Source organism: Panthera tigris, chromosome A2 (genome assembly GCF_018350195.1).
Source record: "Panthera tigris isolate Pti1 chromosome A2, P.tigris_Pti1_mat1.1, whole genome shotgun sequence".
In the NCBI taxonomy this organism is placed as follows: domain Eukaryota; kingdom Metazoa; phylum Chordata; class Mammalia; order Carnivora; family Felidae; genus Panthera; species Panthera tigris.
This window is the reverse complement of record NC_056661.1, coordinates 149276093-149294394: the sequence shown is the minus strand read 5'-3', so window position 1 is coordinate 149294394 and position 18302 is coordinate 149276093. Positions and strand designations below refer to the sequence as shown.

The 18302-nt window shown below is 54.5% G+C and overlaps 2 protein-coding genes across 5 annotated transcripts in view; both read left to right on the top strand.

Moving 5' to 3' along the window:
• Positions 1-11937, top strand: part of WDR91 (WD repeat domain 91) — a 28619-nt gene extending 16682 nt beyond the window's left edge. Inside the window, exons 8-15 of the mRNA XM_042972970.1 lie at positions 382-575; positions 1300-1450; positions 3026-3120; positions 3263-3431; positions 5439-5547; positions 6339-6451; positions 7728-7925; positions 10357-11937. Of these exons, the coding sequence (XP_042828904.1) occupies positions 382-575; positions 1300-1450; positions 3026-3120; positions 3263-3431; positions 5439-5547; positions 6339-6451; positions 7728-7925; positions 10357-10521 (1194 nt within the window). The 3' untranslated portion in view covers positions 10522-11937. The remainder of the gene's footprint in view (positions 1-381; positions 576-1299; positions 1451-3025; positions 3121-3262; positions 3432-5438; positions 5548-6338; positions 6452-7727; positions 7926-10356) is intronic.
• A 2598-nt stretch (positions 11938-14535) lies between these two features.
• On the top strand, positions 14536-18227 carry CYREN (cell cycle regulator of NHEJ). Of its 4 annotated transcripts, none has more exons than XM_042972958.1 (5): positions 14536-14570; positions 15424-15497; positions 16027-16307; positions 16570-16645; positions 17537-18227. In XM_042972958.1, the coding sequence occupies exons 3-5, from the start codon at positions 16168-16170 to the stop codon at positions 17789-17791; spliced, it is 471 nt and encodes a 156-aa protein (XP_042828892.1). In that variant the 5' UTR covers positions 14536-14570; positions 15424-15497; positions 16027-16167; the 3' UTR covers positions 17792-18227. The 4 variants fall into 4 exon arrangements, with proteins under 4 accessions (XP_042828892.1, XP_042828889.1, XP_042828897.1 ...); XM_042972955.1 differs by lacking the exon at positions 14536-14570 and adding an exon at positions 14595-14825; XM_042972963.1 differs by lacking the exon at positions 14536-14570 and adding an exon at positions 14960-15270.
• Positions 18228-18302: the final 75 nt, after the last annotated feature.

Here is an 18302-nt window from a genome sequence, read left to right as displayed (position 1 = left end):
TGGTTTCAGGAAGGATTAAATGAGAATCAAATGTGGTCACACAGTGCTTGGCACCTAGTAGGTTCTCACTGATTTTTATTGTCGGCCAGTCCTGGGTCCTGTCAGCTGTGACAGGCAGAGGGTACCCGTGGCCCACTACTCCCTCAGCAGGGTCTCTAGACAGGGGCCATCAGCAGAGCGGGAACCTGCCTCTCCTGGGGCAAGCTGGGTGGTGCTCTTGGTGTTCGGAGCTCTTTCTACAGGTCTACAGACCCTGTACCCATGAGAGCCCCCCCAGCGTGCCGTAGCCCGGCATCCTAGATGTCCTGCAGTGTGTCCCCGAATGGCTGGGCCCAGTGCAGACCCTTCGCAGGTAACTCGTCCCCACTTTGCCTGTCACAGAGTGCAGAGAAGAAGCCTGAAACTAGTGGCCCGGAGGCCGAGTCCTGCCCAGAGCTCCATGTGGAGGCACTGGAGACATTGACGCGGGCTTCCGCAGCAAGCGCCGAGGGAGGAGGGGTCCGTCCTGAGCAGCCGTTCATTGTGCTGGGGCAGGAGGAGTACGGGGAGCACCACTCCTCCATCATGCACTGCAGGTGGGTGGGGGTCTGGGGGCAAGGCCCCGGCAGGAAAGTGCTGACTGGGGCGGGGGCTGGTCTCCCTGGGAAGCCTGGGTTACGAGGCTGTGTGTGCGAAGGTGTGGCAGACAGGAGGTACGCGTGGTGGGCTGGTCCCCGAAGGACTGTGGCCGTCCCTCCAGAGTCACAGGAGGGCTGAACAGCTGCTCTTGGCCTGGGCAGCCTCTCTGTCCTCTCTAGCTGTGGGACTCTGGAGTCTCAGGAATAGGCTACCTTTTACTGGAACTCCCTAAGACTTCATTATAATTTGCCTCACGTTTGTACTTTTAGGTAAATATTTATGTATAAGGTTTTAGTCACACGTGGTAAAAGCTTGATCTTTATAAGAAGCCCTCACGGAAGGTAGTTTTCAGACAGTGAGTGTCCTCCCTGCCCCGGGAGCCGATGGCTCTGGAGTGTGATGCAGGAGGCACCCCAGTGCTCGGGGCCGGGGCCGTGCCTGCCTTCCCTGCTGTTCTGTCCCCGTCCTGGACCACAGGGCTCAGCACATACTAGGTCCTTTGTAAGCAGTTCCTGGGCGACCAAACACATGAATACTTCTAGAAGTAGTCCACACCCATCCTTGGCGTGTAGGCGGTTTGAGAAACAGTTGAGAAGTCAGCAAAGCAGTCTGGGCACTAGCTGAAGAGGACGGTGCGCTGAGGCAAGGATGGTAACAGCTTCCTTCTCTCTCCCGTCTTAGAGTGGACTGCTCGGGGAGGAGGGTCGCCAGCTTAGACGTGGACGGGGTCATCAAAGTATGGTCCTTCAATCCCATCATGCAGACCAAAGCGTCCTCCATTTCCAAGTCGCCGCTGCTTTCTCTGGAGTGGGCCACCAAGCGGGACAGGCTGGTGAGTGACGAGCGATGCGTGCCTCATTGCGGTCTAAGTGAGGAGTTTCCAGCTTCTGGCACCAGCGGCTGAGCCGAGGCAGCCAGGCCAGGCCCCTCCCTTCTCTCTTCCTGGGAGTCGGGGGGGCACACCTCCAGACTGTCCGATCAGGGCTCCTGCTTGGGGGCGGCAGGGAAGCTATTGGATTAGCAAGAATTGAAATCAGATGGTCATGGGACCTGCAGGACGCTCCTGCCAGTTGGTGAGTGTCTCTCCTGCCCCCTGCTCTCCCCCATCAGCTCCTGTTGTCTGTCCCCTCTGACAGCCCAGCACAGATGTTCCCAGCTGCCCCTCCTCCTGCAAGACCCCTCCCCGGGCCAGGCCCTCTGGGAAGTGGCTGAAGCTGGTGGGGATGGTGTCCTATTTGGGGTCCCCACACGTCTACTACAGTGCTGTTAGCACAGCGCTCCTTTTCTTTCTGGACGTTTTTAATACTTGAGAGAGGATTTGCAGTTGAAGAGGTCAAGTTGATTTAAGTGTTTTCTTTCCTTGTATTCTGTTTTGAGGAGATGATGCAAGGCAGCCCAAGGGGCAGACCTCATTGTTTTTTTAAATAATTTTTGACAACCTGCAGGGATTATCCTTATGCTACTAGGATCTCAGGACTTAGCCTATACAAGTGTTATCTGCCAGTGTGAATTTGAAGTTAGAATATAGGTAATATTCCTGGGGGACACCCTCAGACCTGCCTCTGGTTCTTCTTCTGGCATTACCCATTATTATCTTTTAAGCTTTTTACCCAATCAGTCACAAATGCCTGAAGGCAAGGATAGCCTCTTGTATTTTTCCTGGAGACCTTTACAGGCCCAGAGCCAGAGCTGTCCCCAGAACATGCAAACGGGGCCTCACCCAGGCCCGGCAGGCTGCCGGTGGTGGCGGGTAGGTGAGGGAGAAGGAAGGACGGGAACAACTGACATTTAAAACTGACAGGGAGCGAAGATCAGAGCATCTCATTTAATCAGCCGGCACCTTTCCAGGTGTATCTGAGGTGATCTCTCTCTCTCTCCCAGTTCATAGATGCCTTCTATAGTTTTGTTTCTGTTCAAGGTCACCTCTAAGGTCTCCACGTAATTTTTTTAAAATTTTTCAAATCTTTATTTTTGAGAGAGAGAGAGACAGAGAGAGACAGAGAGAGACAGAGCGTGAGCAGGGGAGGGGCAGAGAGAGGAAGACACAGAATCCAAAGCAGGCTCCAGGCTCTGAGCTGTCAACACAGGGCCGGACGCGGGGCTCAGACTCAATGGACTGCGAGATTGTGACCTGAGCTAAAGTCAGTTGCTTAACCAACTGAGCCACCCAGGCGCCCCGGTCTTCATGTAATTTTTAAATGAGGTCCGCTGTAGCCAGATATCACCTCCTTGCGTGGAGGTGTGTTTAAGTGGGCCTCGCCCCTACTGCCTGCCCAGACCTGCCCCTCGCAGGAGTAGGCCCAGCCCCGCAGTGCTCCTCCCTGACACACTCCCCCTCCTCCCCCCCCCCCCCCCCGCCCCGTGCTGTCCTCTGTCCTTCGTGCCTCCCGCCCCTTCTCAATTCTAGCTCCTGCTGGGCAGTGGTGTGGGGACAGTGCGTCTTTATGACACAGAAGCCAAGAAGAATCTCTGTGAGATCAGCATCAATGATGACATGCCCAGGTGAGTGGGAAGCCACTGCCCACCCCTGCCGTGCTCTGTGGGGGGGGCCTGCTTCTGCGCCGGGCCTTTTGGCCCGTCTTCTGTGGCAGGACCAGCCTCCGGGGGCCGGCGGAGTGCTGACCCAGCCCCGCGTCTGTTGCAGAATCCTGTCTCTCGCGTGCAGCCCCAACGGGGCCTCTTTCGTCTGTTCGGCCGCGGCTCCGAGCCTCGCTTCCCAGGTGGACTTCTCGGCTCCAGATACCGGCAGCAAGGGTACTGACCAGGTTCCCGGCAAGCTGCTGCTGTGGGACACGAAAACCATGAAGCAGCAGGTGCAGGCCCTGCCCCTGTGGGTCTCCCCGTGGGTCTATGTGGGGTCACACTCCGGGCTCGCTCTCCCGTCTTTCCGATGAGCCGCCTCCTCTCTTTGCTCTGGTCTCCTCTGATTTTGATTTGTGAGGCGGGTTCGGAGTGGAAGTGTTGAAAAGCAGTAACACTCGGGTTGGGCAGCTTGCTAGCGACTTAAGTCATTGAGAATTGTGCCCCCGGCTGAGAAGTCATACGCAGCCTATCAGAGGGCCCTTGCGGCTTATAAAATTTGTTTACTTTTGTTTATATTGAAAAGCTTTAAAAATTTTTTGAGCGGTTGTGGTTCACAACAAAATTGGGAGGAAGGTACAGAGGTCTCCTACATGCCCCCTGCCCCCACGTAGACACACCCCTACTGCGTCCCCCACCAGAGCATCTGCAGTGACCGCCTAATCCCCTAAGTTCAGAGTTGATCTCAGGCCTCAGTCTTGGTGTTGTACGTTCTCAGGGATTGGACAAATGTATGAGGACAGGTACCTACCACTGTAGTATCACATAGGCCGTTTTCACTGCCTAAAAACCCTCTGTGCACCTCCCGTTTGTCCTACCACGTCCCCCCAAACCCTGGCAGCCGCTGACCTTTGTAGTGTCCCCGTAGCTTTGCGTTTTCCATAATGCCATGTAGCTGGGATCTTACGGCATTTTCGCATTACCTTCTCTCGCTTATTATTAGGCATTCAAGTGGCTTAGTTTTTAGGAGACAGATGTGGACTCTCTTTCTGATTCCGTTAGCTTAGTATTTCATAAAAATGACAGCAGCAGCTGAAAGAGGTGGGGACGCATGCATGTTCTTGAGAAGTGACAGCCACGTGAAAGCTGACTTGTGGGCCACGTGGCCCACCTTCCTCAGGAGCCGAGGACGGTTCCCACCTAAAGTGGCGGGTTCCCGCAGCTGTGACCCTCAGCCCCTAGAGAGAGAAAGGATGTGTAAACTCACACATTTAAAAGGCGGTGACGTTGCTCATTAAAATTAGTTTTGGGACACAAACGTGGCATGGCCCTTGCCTCGAACAAATGGTTTTCTGATGTCACTGGACACTGGGAAGGGTCCCTGTTCTGTAGACGGGCCGTGTTCCGAGGGTCCAGTTCGCACCTCCCTGCGTCTGCCTGTAGAAATGGTGTATATTCCCAGCAAGGGGTCTCCCTGGAGCTCAGGTTTCAGGGCCACGCCTGAATTCCTGACCACCGTGTCCTGCCACGTCTGTTCTCCTCTCTAGTTTTCCTCATCTTGCCAGATGTGCTCCACTTAGAAACAGGTGCCTCTCTGGAGCCGTCCTTCTCCCTCACTCCACGCGGTCAGTCCGTGAGCAGACGGCCCCACCTGCAGAGTGTTTCTGCCCACTTCTCTGCACTTCCAGGGATGCAGCCTAGACTCGCGCCCCCGGCCCTCCCACCGGAGGGAATGGCAGACCCTGTGGCATGTCACACCGCTCCATTCTTCCAGATTTCCCACCCACACTGGCCCAGGGCCTTGCGCGGTCTGCCGTCCCCGCCCTTCGGCCTCGTGGAGTGTCCTGCGGCCGCAGGCCCTACCCACGTGCTCTCCCCTCTCTAGAGAGTTCTTATCCCACTCAGTCTGGCAGACATCTGTCCTCCAGTGTCTCTTAGATGCTTTCCCTTCTCCAGTTTAATTAGATCCTTCTTAATCTCGATCTTTTCCTCAAAAGCACGTCCCGTAATTTTATGTTCACTTGTTATCTTCAGAGTTTTAATGAAATACTGAGTACGTACAAAAGAATGTTGCAATCGAAGGTGTATAGGGTAATGAGAAGAGAAGCTGTAACGTGAACCCGTACATATTGTCACAGTTTGAAAGTGGAACCTTCAACGCTTTTTATGCTCTCGTGTGCCCTTTGCATTCTTGGCCCCCTTCCCCTTGCAGACAACCTATTTTGAATTTCGGGTTGTTACTGTTTTACAATTTCCAATTTAGTTAGTTGTTTTTTGTTTTGGTTTTTGTTTGTAACTAGCTCCAGTTCTCCCTGGACCCCGAGCCCATTGCCATCAACTGCACGGCCTTCAATCACAATGGGAACCTGCTGGTCACAGGGGCAGCTGATGGCGTCATCCGCCTGTTTGGTAAGTGGGTGTGCTCACGGCAGTCTGGTCCCCTCCTCCGGTGTCTCAGAGAAGAGAGTTGGGTTTTTGCCGGCTGGACTAGAGGCTACTGCAGAAGCCCAATTCAAGATGCTTGAAATAGAGCTTAACTTTGGTCCGAGTCTGCTCTTTTCAAAACCTCCGGAACCAGTCACCTTGCATGCGGTCAGTGTCGGGGGACCCCGGGAGTGCTGGGGCTCAGCAGTCCTTGAGTCCGGACTGTTTGATCCGAGTCCTATGGCCTGAATGAGATCCAGGAGGACACGTGAGAGTAATGCCGTGCCGTCCGCTTGGCGTGGCTCGTGCGTTCTCTGGTAAAGGTGTGTCGCCGTTTGAGGATCCCCGAGGCAGACCTGCCTCTGGAGACTCCGGGTCAGAGAGTCTGGGAGGGAACTAGGGACTGTGTCCAGCAGATCCCCCAGGCGCCCTGGTGGGAAGTTACCTAGGAAGCGGTGGGAGGCCTCCTAGGAAGGATTTGTGTGTCCCCCTCAACTTCTGGGCTCCCCAGAGGAGCTCAGGCTCTGCCAAGAGATTCCTGAACCTCATTTTTGACCCAGTGTTAAAAGCTTCTATTTTACATTTGTTAAACAGACGATTAATACATTGGCGGAGAGAACTAGCAAACTGAAAGGCCTTTTTGGCAGGGCTCAGCTCCGAGATACCTGTAGTTTCCAGGAGGCCCTCTGCCTCCAGAACAGCTTCTGCCCTTCTGTCAGGGGCGGATGCCTCCCCGGGGCCTGGGCGGGGGTCTTAGCGGCACCTCATTGCCTCAGATATGCAGCAGCACGAGTGCGCCATGAGCTGGAAGGCCCACTGCGGGGAGGTCTATTCTGTGGAGTTCAGTTACGACGAGAACACCGTGTACAGTATCGGCGAGGACGGGAAGGTAGGTGGGAGCGGATTTGGATCGGGAACTTCCCTTCCGCTGGGTTAGCCATCTGAGAGATTCCAGAGAGCACCAGAGAAGCGGGGAGGGGGGGGTGGTGAGATGAATCCAGACCGTGCCCTTTACTGGCACTGTGACCTTGGGCCCCTCTCTGCCTCACCGTGTCCTGTGTGTAATAGGGGTGTAGTAGTAACCAGTCTCCTAGGACCGTTGTGAGGTTTGCACAAGTTTAGTGGGAGCTGGCGGTTATGAAAGGGAAGAACCCAGCCTCCCTCCTTGTAGCAGAAGTGACTCTTCCCACTACAGGTGCATTAGCGGCGTCCAGATTAGGGCCGGGTTGTGCTGCGTTGACCTTGGTGGTTGGGTGGTCACAGCATCACGTGTGGAGTTTGCTTCCTAGAGTCAGTGCCGATAGGCCTGAGTGGAGTCAAGAAAGGTAAAATAAGCCGGGATAAAAGCAAAGAGAAGTGCCCCCTTGTCTATTCTTTCTGGAAAGACACATTAGGACCTGTGGAAAGGGAGCTGGGGGTGGGAGGCAGGAAGGCAGAAGTGGGAGAAAGTCTTGGTTTTCATGTGTACCTTCCGGTACATTTGGATTTTATACGATGTACCTGTAGTATTCATTGAAAACTGTAATTACAAAATAAATCCTTCATTTGAAAACTGTGGGAAGGGAGTTTTAAATTAAAGCTTGACTTCCTATTTATGTGAGTAGGACTCTCAGGTAAGAGGTGGTCAGACGGGCCTGTCCGTGATGTAGGCTAAAGGATTATATACACTATAGTGCGTGGAGCTAGTTGATGATGATACCGCGCATGTTCAGTTGATAACAATGCGGAGACATCGGGAAGATATTTGGGATGTGTCCTCTCTCTGCTTCTAAGTCAGAAAGATCTGGTTGGGTTCTAACCCTAGAAACAACAACAACAATCGCAGTAATAGTCATGATCGCTTGGAGCATTCCCCTGCTTCAGAGACAGGAACCCAAACAACGGCAGCTGCCTGCCCTTTTCCTCTCCTGGAGTCAGGCCAGAGAGAAAGCCCTGGCTCTCATGTGAAGTTACAGACTCTTTCTAGATGTTCTTCTCTGAAAGAATGTTTAAGTTGTGTTGGGCAGGGGTGCACTGAGGGGTCATCCCGCCACCTTTCCTGGTGGGCTGTAGACCCACGGCCTCTGCTCTGGGATCCACCTTTGCTCCTCCTCCCGGGCTGGGTGCCGGGGAGCCACGGCCAGCTCCTGCTGGAAGAGCATTCAGGTTGTGCTTTGTGGTTGCAGTTCATCCAGTGGAACATCCACAAGAGTGGCCTGAAGGTGTCTGAGTACACCCTCCCCGCCGACGCCACGGGCCCCTTTGTGCTGTCAGGTTACAGCGGCTACAAGCAGGTTCAAGTTCCCCGGGGCCGACTCTTCGCTTTTGACTCGGAGGGAAATTACATGCTGACGTGTTCTGCCACGGGCGGAGTCATCTACAAGGTACCGGGGGTGGGGGGGCTGTCACGGTGGGTAGGGAGGTCCCCCCTGGAGGTCTGGGCCAGGCTGAGCATGGGCCTCCATCCCTCTCCCTGCCCTGTGTGGCCCCAGAGAAGCCTCTGACCCCGGATGGATAGCTCCTGGGGTCTCCTTGCTGCAGGCCGGGCAAGGGGGCCGATTCTCAGCTCAGGAGTGGGGACAGAGTATGGCACGCCTGTCCTTTTCTCTGCTTGTCCATTTGCAGATTCTGGACCTTTTCTGCTTTTGTTCCTTGGGAATAATACCTATTATAGAAAACACGAAGAAATAGGGAGAAGGCTTGGAAAGAGTGTTGGGTTGGGGAACATGCCTCACACAAGCAAGAGCTTTCTGTGGTCTGCTTTAGTTACTCTAATGTGGTATAGATTTATTAGTTTATTGGGGATCCCATGGATCATGGATATTCCAGTCCCATGGCCAAAGCAGAAATCTGGGGGTGTGATTGATCACAGCATGATGTAAGTTGTCCGCTTTGGTTTTGTCCCTCAGTTTATACGCTTGTTTTAATTCTCGTGTCCGAGTTTCTCTGGTTCATGTACTTTGTAAAATATAATTGTATGAATTTATAAACGTCTTGTATTTTACTAATATTATCAAACAGACTAGTGACGAGGATTTGAGTTGTAGCCTAAGCATATGTTTATGGTAACCACACAAACCAATTCTTAGCCTCACTGTTAACTCTTTGCCTAACGGTGGTATTTAGGCTGTAGGGATAGAGTCACAGGTGGAATGTCCTCTGCTTGGGGGCTCTCCATGCCCTCATTGCCATGGCTCATCAGTCAGTGGACCGCACGTGGTGTGGACAGAAGCTGTGCGCAGTTGTTGGTCTAGGCGCTGTGGAGTGCACGTGGGGGAGAGAGCGCGATCCTGTTCTTCTGGGATTCACACTCGAGACACCACCACCAGGGACAGGGCAGTGTTGGGGTTCCGAGGGGAGGGAGCTGGGCAGGGGCCGAGTCCTCAGGGAAGATCCCCTGGCGGGTTGTGGGGGGTGGTCTATGGATTTGAGGCCAGAGGAGAGACAGGGAGGAAGGCAGGCCTTGGGGCCCCACAGAGATAAAGGCACGTGAGAGCACTCGAATGGGATGGGGTGTAAGGAGGACTCTGGAGATGTAGTGTCAGGAGCCTTCTAGACTGTTGGCTTGGAGCGTGGCCCTGGGGCGTCTGGGTTTGCCATCAGTGAGGCTCCTCTTTTCCACACATGATGTGTCTAGTGGCTCTTGGCCTTCTTAAAATTAGCTCTGCAGTTTCTTGTAATTGCTGTCGGGAGATGCTGTAAAAATAAGAGCTTTCTGTTTGCAAGCCCAATTGTAGTTTATTTTATTTAAAAATTGAGTTTCAGTTAGGTTATACTTCGCTCTCTGTATGATTTTATGTGTGTTGCATGTGTTTGTGTATTTGTAACGATGAGCCTTTGTCACTTGTTATTTGTCCTGATCAGCCTTTGTCATTTGTCCCAATCAGCCTTTGTCGTTTGTCCCAAATGCCTCCTCCTCTCCTGTCCTCCTGCAGCTGGGTGGGGAGGAGACGGTTCTGGGTTTCTGCCTGAGCCTGGGTGGCCACCAAGCCTCTGTGGTCACTATGGCCTGATGATTTGCAGTCAGACGTGCTCTGTAACCAATTAATGGGTCCGAAGATTTCCCTCTGTACAATTTTTGAAATGCCAGTTATGGGGTCTGATTTACTTAAGGAATATAATGAACTTTGGGTCCTGTTTTTATGATCTTTAAACAACTTATGATTTAAATTTATTTTTTTATTTTTTTATTTGATATTGATTTATTGATATATTTTTTAAACAACTTACGACTTTTAAAGATGTTTTCTCCACAAAGGCCAGAGACTCCTGCGTCCTACTCCTGGGTGTTATCCATAGCCGGATTAATCATTATTCATCGTGCTCCTGGCTTCCCCTTCCTCGTTACCTGCTGACTCTTCATAGCTGTGGGCTTGGTGGGAGAGGGGGAGCCTGTGCATGTGTCCTCAGGGGCCTGCCTGTGCCAGCACTGTGCTGGGTGCCACAGCTCGTATTCCTGTGGGAAGCAAATGGGCAGCCGAGCAGCAGATCCAGGATCTAATGCTGGGGAGCGGTAAACCATGTAGGAAAAGAACTGGGCGGGGAGTGCCGGTTAAAGGTGGCAGAGAAAATTCTCTGGTCCTTGAGAACGTATGATCTTGTTTTCCACCTGAGACGAAGGAGTAACTATAGTTGAGGTAGGGAAGGCGCTTCCTGGCCCAAGAAATTAAACTGAGATCTTCTGGAAAGGTGGGCATGTGTGCCCGGGCACGTCCTCAGATTGGGGTAGCAGCCACCAGGCTCGAGGCAGTTTGGTGAATAAAGTAGCCGTGTTTGTGAACAGTGCCTGCTGACGCCGCCTCTCTTGTCTTGCAGCTGGGTGGGGATGAGAAGGTTCTGGAGAGCTGCTTGAGCCTGGGTGGCCACCGAGCCCCCGTGGTCACTGTGGACTGGAGCACCGCCATGGACTGTGGGACGTGCCTCACTGCCTCCATGGATGGCAAGATCAAGCTGACCACCCTCCTGGCGCATAAACTCTGATGGGGCCCAACCCGAGGGACGCCCACGGAAGCAGTATTATTTTGGGGGGTGTGGGGAGATGGGACGGGAAGACAGGGCAGTCTGCTTCCACTCCTTGCCAGTGCGGGGAGTCTTCAGGGAGAGACTGGACGGGAGCCGCACGGAGTCGTGGCACGAGTGCCCTGGAGACCCACAGGCTGGGCTGTGCCGCAGGCCTGCTCCAGGGGCAGGAGGAGAGCTCGGGAAGCAGGAGACGCATCGTTGATGGCTGCTCTGTTGGCCCAGGAGAGATTGACAGTATTTTGTATATATTTGCAAGTTTTTCATCATTTTTTTAAAAAAAGAATGCTCTCGCTGTCACCTGGTATCTCTTTCTGGAACGTGTGTGTGCAGCAGAGCGTGTCCCTTCACCCCTTGTCCTTGAAGAGGCACATGTTCCCGCAGGGAGCCAGTCAGCCGCAAGCCACCCCTGCGCGCCCACTGCTGCAGGGCTGAGCCTTGGGGGAGGTTTGCTCCGCCTTCGGGGTAGGACGGCCTCTCCCGCACCCCGCTGGCCAGCTGTGGCATGTGCTATTCTGTTTCTTTGAGCTCCAGTCAGGTCACAGCGTTCCTTTTCTTCCCTGCGTCGGTGGAGCTTCTCGGGATGAAGTTAGGGTCCCAGGTTTCTGCTCCGGGCTGCCTTCTGCACTCGGTTTCCCTGTCCCTCTGCCACTGGGGCTCCTGTCGTTCTGTCAACTTCACATCCTTGAGGTTGACCGGAGCCGGGTGCCAGCGCCCTCTGCTGGTGAATGGCGAGAGCACCGGAGCGGGTCTCCCTAGCTTGCTTTTCCATCTGAGGTGGGCCAGGCGTTGGCCTGTTACCTACTTCTGGAAAATCGGGAAGAAGTTGGTGCTGACGCCTTGGCACCCTTCTGCTGGGATGTGGAGGAAAGTAGGTATTTATGTGGCTCCATTATGAGAGAACACCAGAGACTAAGAAGTAGTGACTTACACATTTTTACCTGTTTCTACCTTGGTGACCCTCTACTCAAACGAAGAAAACCAAGACTCTCCATTTACAGTTTCCCCATCTTCTGCACTGAAACAGCAAATTGTTCACGTCCCCCAGCGATGCTGTAGGACGTTTAAGAAGCGGTCATGTGTTTCGTTCGAGTGAGAACATGGCCCGTTGAACTTCAAAGTTTTGTCTCACTTTCTATCTTGTACCCATTCTCTCTCGTCAGTACTGTCTCCACTGCTACCGAAACGTCTTCAAGGATTGCAAAGAAACACTTGAAAAGCTGTGTCTTCTGTCTTTTCCTTTATGCTCTGGGCATTTGTTTTCAGTTCAGTTTAGGATTGTGTGGGTTTCCACAGCACTGCCTAAAAACACAAAACCCAAACCCTTTTGAAATGAGCAAATACGGAAACCTGCCCCCTCCTGGCCTGCTTCTCCCCAGTCTTCGCGCCATCCTGAGGGCTCGTCAGGATGCATTCATACCCCCTTCCTCCCGGTCGCATCCATACCCCCTCCAGGATGGGCTTTCATCCTCCAGTAAAATGTGTCAAAACTTGAAATTTCCCTTCTTCACAATAGCTGCTTGGCACCTACCCAGAAGCCCAGCAAGACCCCTCCCCTTATTTGGGGCAAGGGCAGGGTAGCAGGGAAACCATCAAGCCAGTCCAGCCTCGGGTCTTGGAGCCTGTGTCCCTGGTGCAGGTGTGGACCCCGGCTCTGGCCCAGGCTCCACGCCCCTCGCTGTCCTCAGGACTGGTCTGCTTGCCGCCTCCTCTCGGCCCCAGGAGCACGGCTTTCAGAGCACTTCAGCGGTTCGCTTCAACCCATCCAGATCCCACCGCTCGGGTGTTCTCTCCCCTGCCTGGGCTTCTCTCCCTTCAAGTAGCTTCTATGCAGACGCAAAGGTTTCCTGCTTCTCAGACCTCATTTTTCGGCTTGCTGGGAAGAAGTTTTAGGGAGGCACATATGGAGGGAGTGGTTCCACTGATAAGTATTTTCTTTCATTGACAAAAAAAAAAAAAAAAAGACACTTCACCAGTTAGACTTGGGTTTGTTCTGGCTCCCAGCTTGAGAGCAGAGGACCCTGGAGGTCAGTGGTTCTAATACTTCTGAGGAACCAGAGAGGTGGGTCCTGCCCCTGGTGTGGCCCCCTCTGGAAAGACTGCAGGCAGAGTCCGGGTGCAGCCTGCAGCCAGGTGACCTCGGTGCTGGACTGGTTGGTTTTGTGACTTGAAACCATTGGTTTATCTCTTCAAGGCTTGATTGAGTTAAACTCTCCTGGCCCAGCAGGTGAGCGTGCTTTAGAGAAACCAAAAGTGCCACACAACTTAGTAGAGATCTTCAGGGTAGGGAGTTTCCAAGCTTCGGATCAAGGTCCACAGTTGTGCACCTCTGGCCTGCGGAGGGTAATTATTCCATTGGCGGATCTGTTGCAAATCACATTTCAGATGGTGTCTTGATAATTTCACATTTTGGGGCCAGATGGTCAGTTCTAATCATCCTTTTACCTCAAAATGCGGTAGAAGAAGATTCCTCTGGTGGGAGAAGTTTCCTCTGTGTTTTTGTCATGTCTGTCACATCTGCGACCTGGGGTCTCTTTGCTGGCCTCTTTGAGGCTGCTGTACGCTGTGATTTAAAAAAAAAAAAATTTTTTTTTTAAGTTTATTTATTTTGAGAGGGACAGAGATAGTACTAGTGAAGGAGGGGCAGGGAGAGAGAGAGAGAATCCCAAGCATGCGCAGAAACCTACCTGGGGCTCTACCCCATGAAACAGTGAGATCATGACCTGAGTTGAAACCAACTGACTGAGCCACCCAGGTACCCCTGAGTGTGACTTTTTTTTTTGAGAGAGAGAAGGCACAAGTGAGCAAGGGGCAGAGGAGGGCAGTGAGGGGGAGGGAGGCCAGCCCCACCCGGGGCTTGAACTCATGGAACCCTGAGATCATGACCTGAGCCGAAGTCTGATGCTTAACTGAGCCACCCAGGGGCCCCAAACTGAGTGTGATTTTAATTAAAGCTAGATGCTAGCTCCACGTGTCCACCGCAGTGCTCGCATCAGGCTGAACGCAAACACCGCGGACTTCTGGGAAGCTTTGTGGAGCTGCCGGGTTGGAAAAGGGAACACCTGGCCACCAATCTGAATGTTAAGTGTTAGTGACACCTACTTACTTTAAGATAATTTCTTTTCCTGCACCTGAGGGTCTCACCCTGTACCCCCTCCTTCTGGGATGCCTACACCCCAGCAGCAAGAGTTGAACTTGGTGTCTGTGGGAATCCTGAGCCTTAAAAAAATGCAGGCCCTCCTCCCCTCACCCTAATTTCTGATTTGGGGGTTCAGGAATTGACACTATAATATTAAAATCCGACTAGCAGACCTCAATTGGAGCCATGTTTGGGGCCTGTTAAAGAAAAACTATTCTATTAAATAGAAAATTACTGACACTTGTTAAAAACTTAAAGGCAGACTTTATTCAAGGGTGTGTATTACAATTGGGTTTTATAGTAAGGGAGAGCCATCAGGCTTAATTCTGAATACAAGAGGGAAAGGGACTTTATAGCCAAAGAGTGGATGGAAAGCTGCTAAGAGGAATCACCAAAGGTAAAGGGGGCGTGGGAGGTGGGGGGAGGGGAAGGGTTGGAGCTCGCTAAACTCGGCGACCAGGATCCTTGCTGAAGGCAATCTAGGCGATCAGACACTACCTGGGGAATGGTGAAAAATGAGGAGCCCGCCCAAATTTGAGGGCGATCAGGATTGGAGGGTGGGGCTCCTGGCTAAAATGACTTGGTAGGATGCTTGCGAAAATTGGACAATGCAGAGAGGAGCAGGGAAGCTCCAGAGGCAGGGCCTAGATGAGGGTTCAGAGGAGCCCGACGAGAGCGAGAGCGGGGTCAAGGAGAGAGTGTCGCGGACCCGGCCCCCCCGGGACAGCTGGCGGCTCCCGCTCGGGGAGGGGGCGGGGACGCCGACTGCGCGGGCTGCCTGCAGGGGGCGCGCCGGGGGCCGGAAGTGGCGAGGCGGCGCGGGGCGGAGGAGGTGCGCGCGGGGCCGAGCCGGGTCCCTCCGGCCTGCCAGGTGTGGGTGGGGTGTGGGTCCGCCCCGCGCCGCCTCTCGGGCCCGCCCCGGAAGCCGAGAGCTGCGCGCGGGCCCGGGAGGCTGGAGGGCCGGGCCGGAGGGGCGCGTGGTCCGGGACTCGGCTCCGCCCCGCCGTAGCCGAGCGACGGGGCCGCGAGCCTGCGGGCCCGGAGGAGGCGGTCCCGGCCGTTCCCGCGGCCGGCGAGGCCTCACGTGGCTGTCCACGTGCTTCCGCTCCGCCCTCGTCCCCCGCAGGTTGGCACGCGTCTCGCAGCGGCCCCGGTGGCGCAGGGTCCCCGAGAGCGGGGCGGGCCTTGCTTGGGGAGCGCCGGGCACGTCACGAGCCGGCGGGGCCGGGTTTCACCCAGGTAGCGCGGGCTCTGCCCGGCTTCGCGGGCTCCCCGCGCCCGGCTTCTGCGCTTCTCGGAGCCCCGGCAGCGCGGCGGCCCTTAGGCACAGGGTTCGGCCTGCAGCACCCGGCTGCGAGGCCTGGCTGGCCGTTCCGTTTTTTTTGGAACCTTGGGCACATTGCTGTCAGTTCCTCGTTTGTAAAAATGGGCTTGATAATATCTGCCTGCGGGTGGAATAAATGTCGGTGTGCCTGACTGCGGGGCTGTGTCTGCGCCTGGCGGTTAGCAGGGCTCGGGTAGTTGTGGGAACAGTCGGCTATCATCACTGCCTGAATTTTGACAGCAACCAGGTACACTGGCCAAGCTCTGCCCTCTGGCCGGACAGGTTAGGATGACGTCATGCTCATTTTTTTTTTCTTAAGTTGTAAACAGTCTTCTAAGATGAGCAATAAATGACTGTGATTCAGAGAGGGATCGCTTATTCATGGTTGACCCTTTTCTAGGCAAACCTCTGCTCCAGTAAGAGCCTCCCTAGGCGGAGCTGGACTGCTTTCAGAGTGGACTGCCAAGTGGAAGGGTGAGACTTGCACCCCGAGTCCCTGGGTGGGGACTGAGCTGTAGGGGGAGGGGCTGTGGCGGTGGTAAGTGGGGGTGGGGAGAAGAGAGACCAGGTTAGATGAGACAGGCTGTCAGGGCACCTTCTGGATTACCTCCTTCCTGGAGCAGGTCCGGTTGTGGTTCCTAATCCCTACTGCTGGCTAAAATCTGGCCACCCAGAAGTATTTTTGGATTAAGGGAGGGAGTGTTGGCCATTTAAACCTTGCGGGGAATCAAAATGGTCTTGGAGTTGTCTGTAACCACACTAAGGTAGAGGAAATGAGAAGTCTGGAGTTGCGGAGATGAGGGGGAGATCATGAGAGAGATTTTCAGGGTAGGCTAGGCACCCTGGGGACAGCGACCATCTTGGATGGCAGGGAGAAGGGGAATGGGCCATCTTAGTCTCCTGGGGCCTGCTGTCCACCTCTGGCCTGTCCTGACCAGTAATTTCAGCTGGTGACTGGAAGTATTCCAGCTTATTAGAGCTCACTGGACTTTGTTCTTTGTAGGATTTCAAGCGTGACTCCCATGCAGGACAAACAGACCTAAAGTTCCTGGTCGGATGAGAGTGGGGTTCCCCGTCCTGAATTAGAAAAGCAAGTCATTAAGCCTGGGCCCTGACTCGTCTTCCTTCATGAGAGAAAAGAGAGATGGAAACCTTCAAATCTGGGGATAAAAAGAGGGTCCTTCCCACATGGATGACAGCCCAGGTGGCCGAGAAGAGAAAAGTGCCCGTGAAGACCCCGAAAGCGAGGACATCGGCAGCAATGCCAAGGGCTGCTGCCACAAGGTGGGACAACTTCCGGTCGGGGTCCTGGAGAATGAGGAGGGAGGGAGGGTTTGGAGGCGTCACAGTTGCTGGGGTTGAGTCTTGCGGTGCGGGCAGAACGGTGAGGTGGGGGTGGGGGTGGGGGGGGTGGGGTTTCAGCCCCACAGAGGTGCGCGTGGCAAATCGGGAGGCCCGGGAATGGGACTCTTGCCCTCATTTTCTGCCCCCTCGTGAGACCTGAGACCCGTCTGTCCCCATCTGTAGCATCATGCCTTCCTTTCAGACTTCCTGCCACGAGGACTGTGTACTGCATGAGTGAAGCCGAAATGGTGGATGTCGCCCTGGGGATACTGATTGAGGTAAAGTCCACTGTGTCTCTTCTTACTCACGACCAGAAACTGGACTGGGCCCTTGGTTAATGGCAATAAAGGAGACGCCCTGCATTCTCAGTCGGCCTTGGGGAGCCCTGTCATCTGTCATCCCCCTTCGTCCAGCTGTCCCTTGTCTAGCGCTTCTCGTGCTCCCCTTGGCCTCTCCCCACGTGCGGTGTCACTGAATGTTTGGGGCTGGACACCCGGGGAGGGAGTGGTCGTGGGTGGGAGAGCAGCTGTCTCTGGGTGACTGTGTGTGGTATGTGGAGGGGACGGAAGTTTTTCACTGCTACGTCCCCTGAAGGGTCTCAGGTGGGTGAGGTGACTTCTCAGCCGAATGCCACCCAAGTCTCCTGGCTTTTGAAGCGAACAGTAACTGCCACCTTAGTGTTGTGGAGTACTTTTTAGTTGACCAGGTGCTTTCCTAGGTTGTTGCCTCATTTAATCCTTGCAATAACCCGGTGATAGTGATTGCAGGTATTACTGTCCCCATTTTACAGATGGAGATATTAACACCCAGGGACTTTCCCATAGTTACACAGCCGATAAGTGACAGAACGTAGGCCCACACTCAAGTTTTGTACCCGTGGTCCTTCCGTTCTGTCACCCCCACCTTTCCAGATACGCTTTTCCTATTTGTCTTTTCCACTCTGCCATTCCTCAGGCCCCTGCCCGCCTCTCTCCCAAGGGGGTCTTGACTTCTTCGGGAGCTGTGAGGGGTCGCCGGGGGTGGAGAGGGGGAGGCTCTGATTTGGGGCGGTGCTCGAGCCCGTCACACGCTTCACAGTGGCTTCCGCACGTGTTCTGCGTCGCCGGCGGTTATTTCATTCGGGAAATAGCACGATGTCTGTTTTGCCCCTCATTTCTCCTACCCCGCAGGCCCGGAAACAGGAACAGCCCTTGGAGCCACCGACTCCGGCTGGCGCTGATAAGCCGGAGCTGTCCCAGGCCCACTCCGCTTTGTCACCGTCACTGAGCTCTCCTGGGAGAAGTGAGGACGAGGAGAATGAAAAAGACGCCCTTTCTCCAGGCCACAGCCCTCAGGGGCCCGTGGGGTCTGACTCTGCCCGCAGCAGAAGCCCCGAGGAGGACGAGGACATGTTAAAATACGTCAGGGAGATATTTTTCAGCTGAACGGACAGGCTTCCCAGGACTTTCTACCCAGAGCGCTGGAGGAAGCCGGCCTCTCCTCCCGCCAGGGGCCTGCCGGCCGCTCCCGCTCCTCCCCTCGTCCACTCCTCCCTGGCAGGCAGTCACCTCCTTGGGGAGCTGCCCTGTTGAGTGTGTGCACGTGAGGAGTCCAAATGCGCTTCCGTCAGAATTTCTCCCTGCGCTGTGCCTTCTCCACTCGGAGGCCGTGGTTTTATTGGCCTTCCAGGTCCAGGGAAGGTGGGGACATGGTGGCCAAACTTATTGGAACCGAAGAGCGAACTTAATAATTTTCAACAAAAAAGAGGCATTGCTGCTAAGTGCAGTGGAATCCCCACCGTCTGGTCCCCCTGATCTCTCTCGAAGGAGGACGGCTGTTCTGAACACAGTGCCTGTCATTCGTCATTCACGCAGCCCGCCCCCCCCCCCCCCCCCCCCCCCCCCGGCAGCTGCCCCGCCCACAGTGCTCTGCTCTGCGTGGGATATTGAAACCCCG

Bases quoted from the DNA above. Each gene is read 5' to 3' on its own strand.
- CYREN (XM_042972958.1), top strand. From the start codon at position 16,168: ATGGAAACCTTCAAATCTGGGGATAAAAAGAGGGTCCTTCCCACATGG. The intron at 16,308-16,569 runs GTGGGACAACTT...CCTTCCTTTCAG, and splicing joins CCAAGGGCTGCTGCCACAAG to ACTTCCTGCCACGAGGACTG. The intron at 16,646-17,536 runs GTAAAGTCCACT...CCTACCCCGCAG, and splicing joins CCCTGGGGATACTGATTGAG to GCCCGGAAACAGGAACAGCC.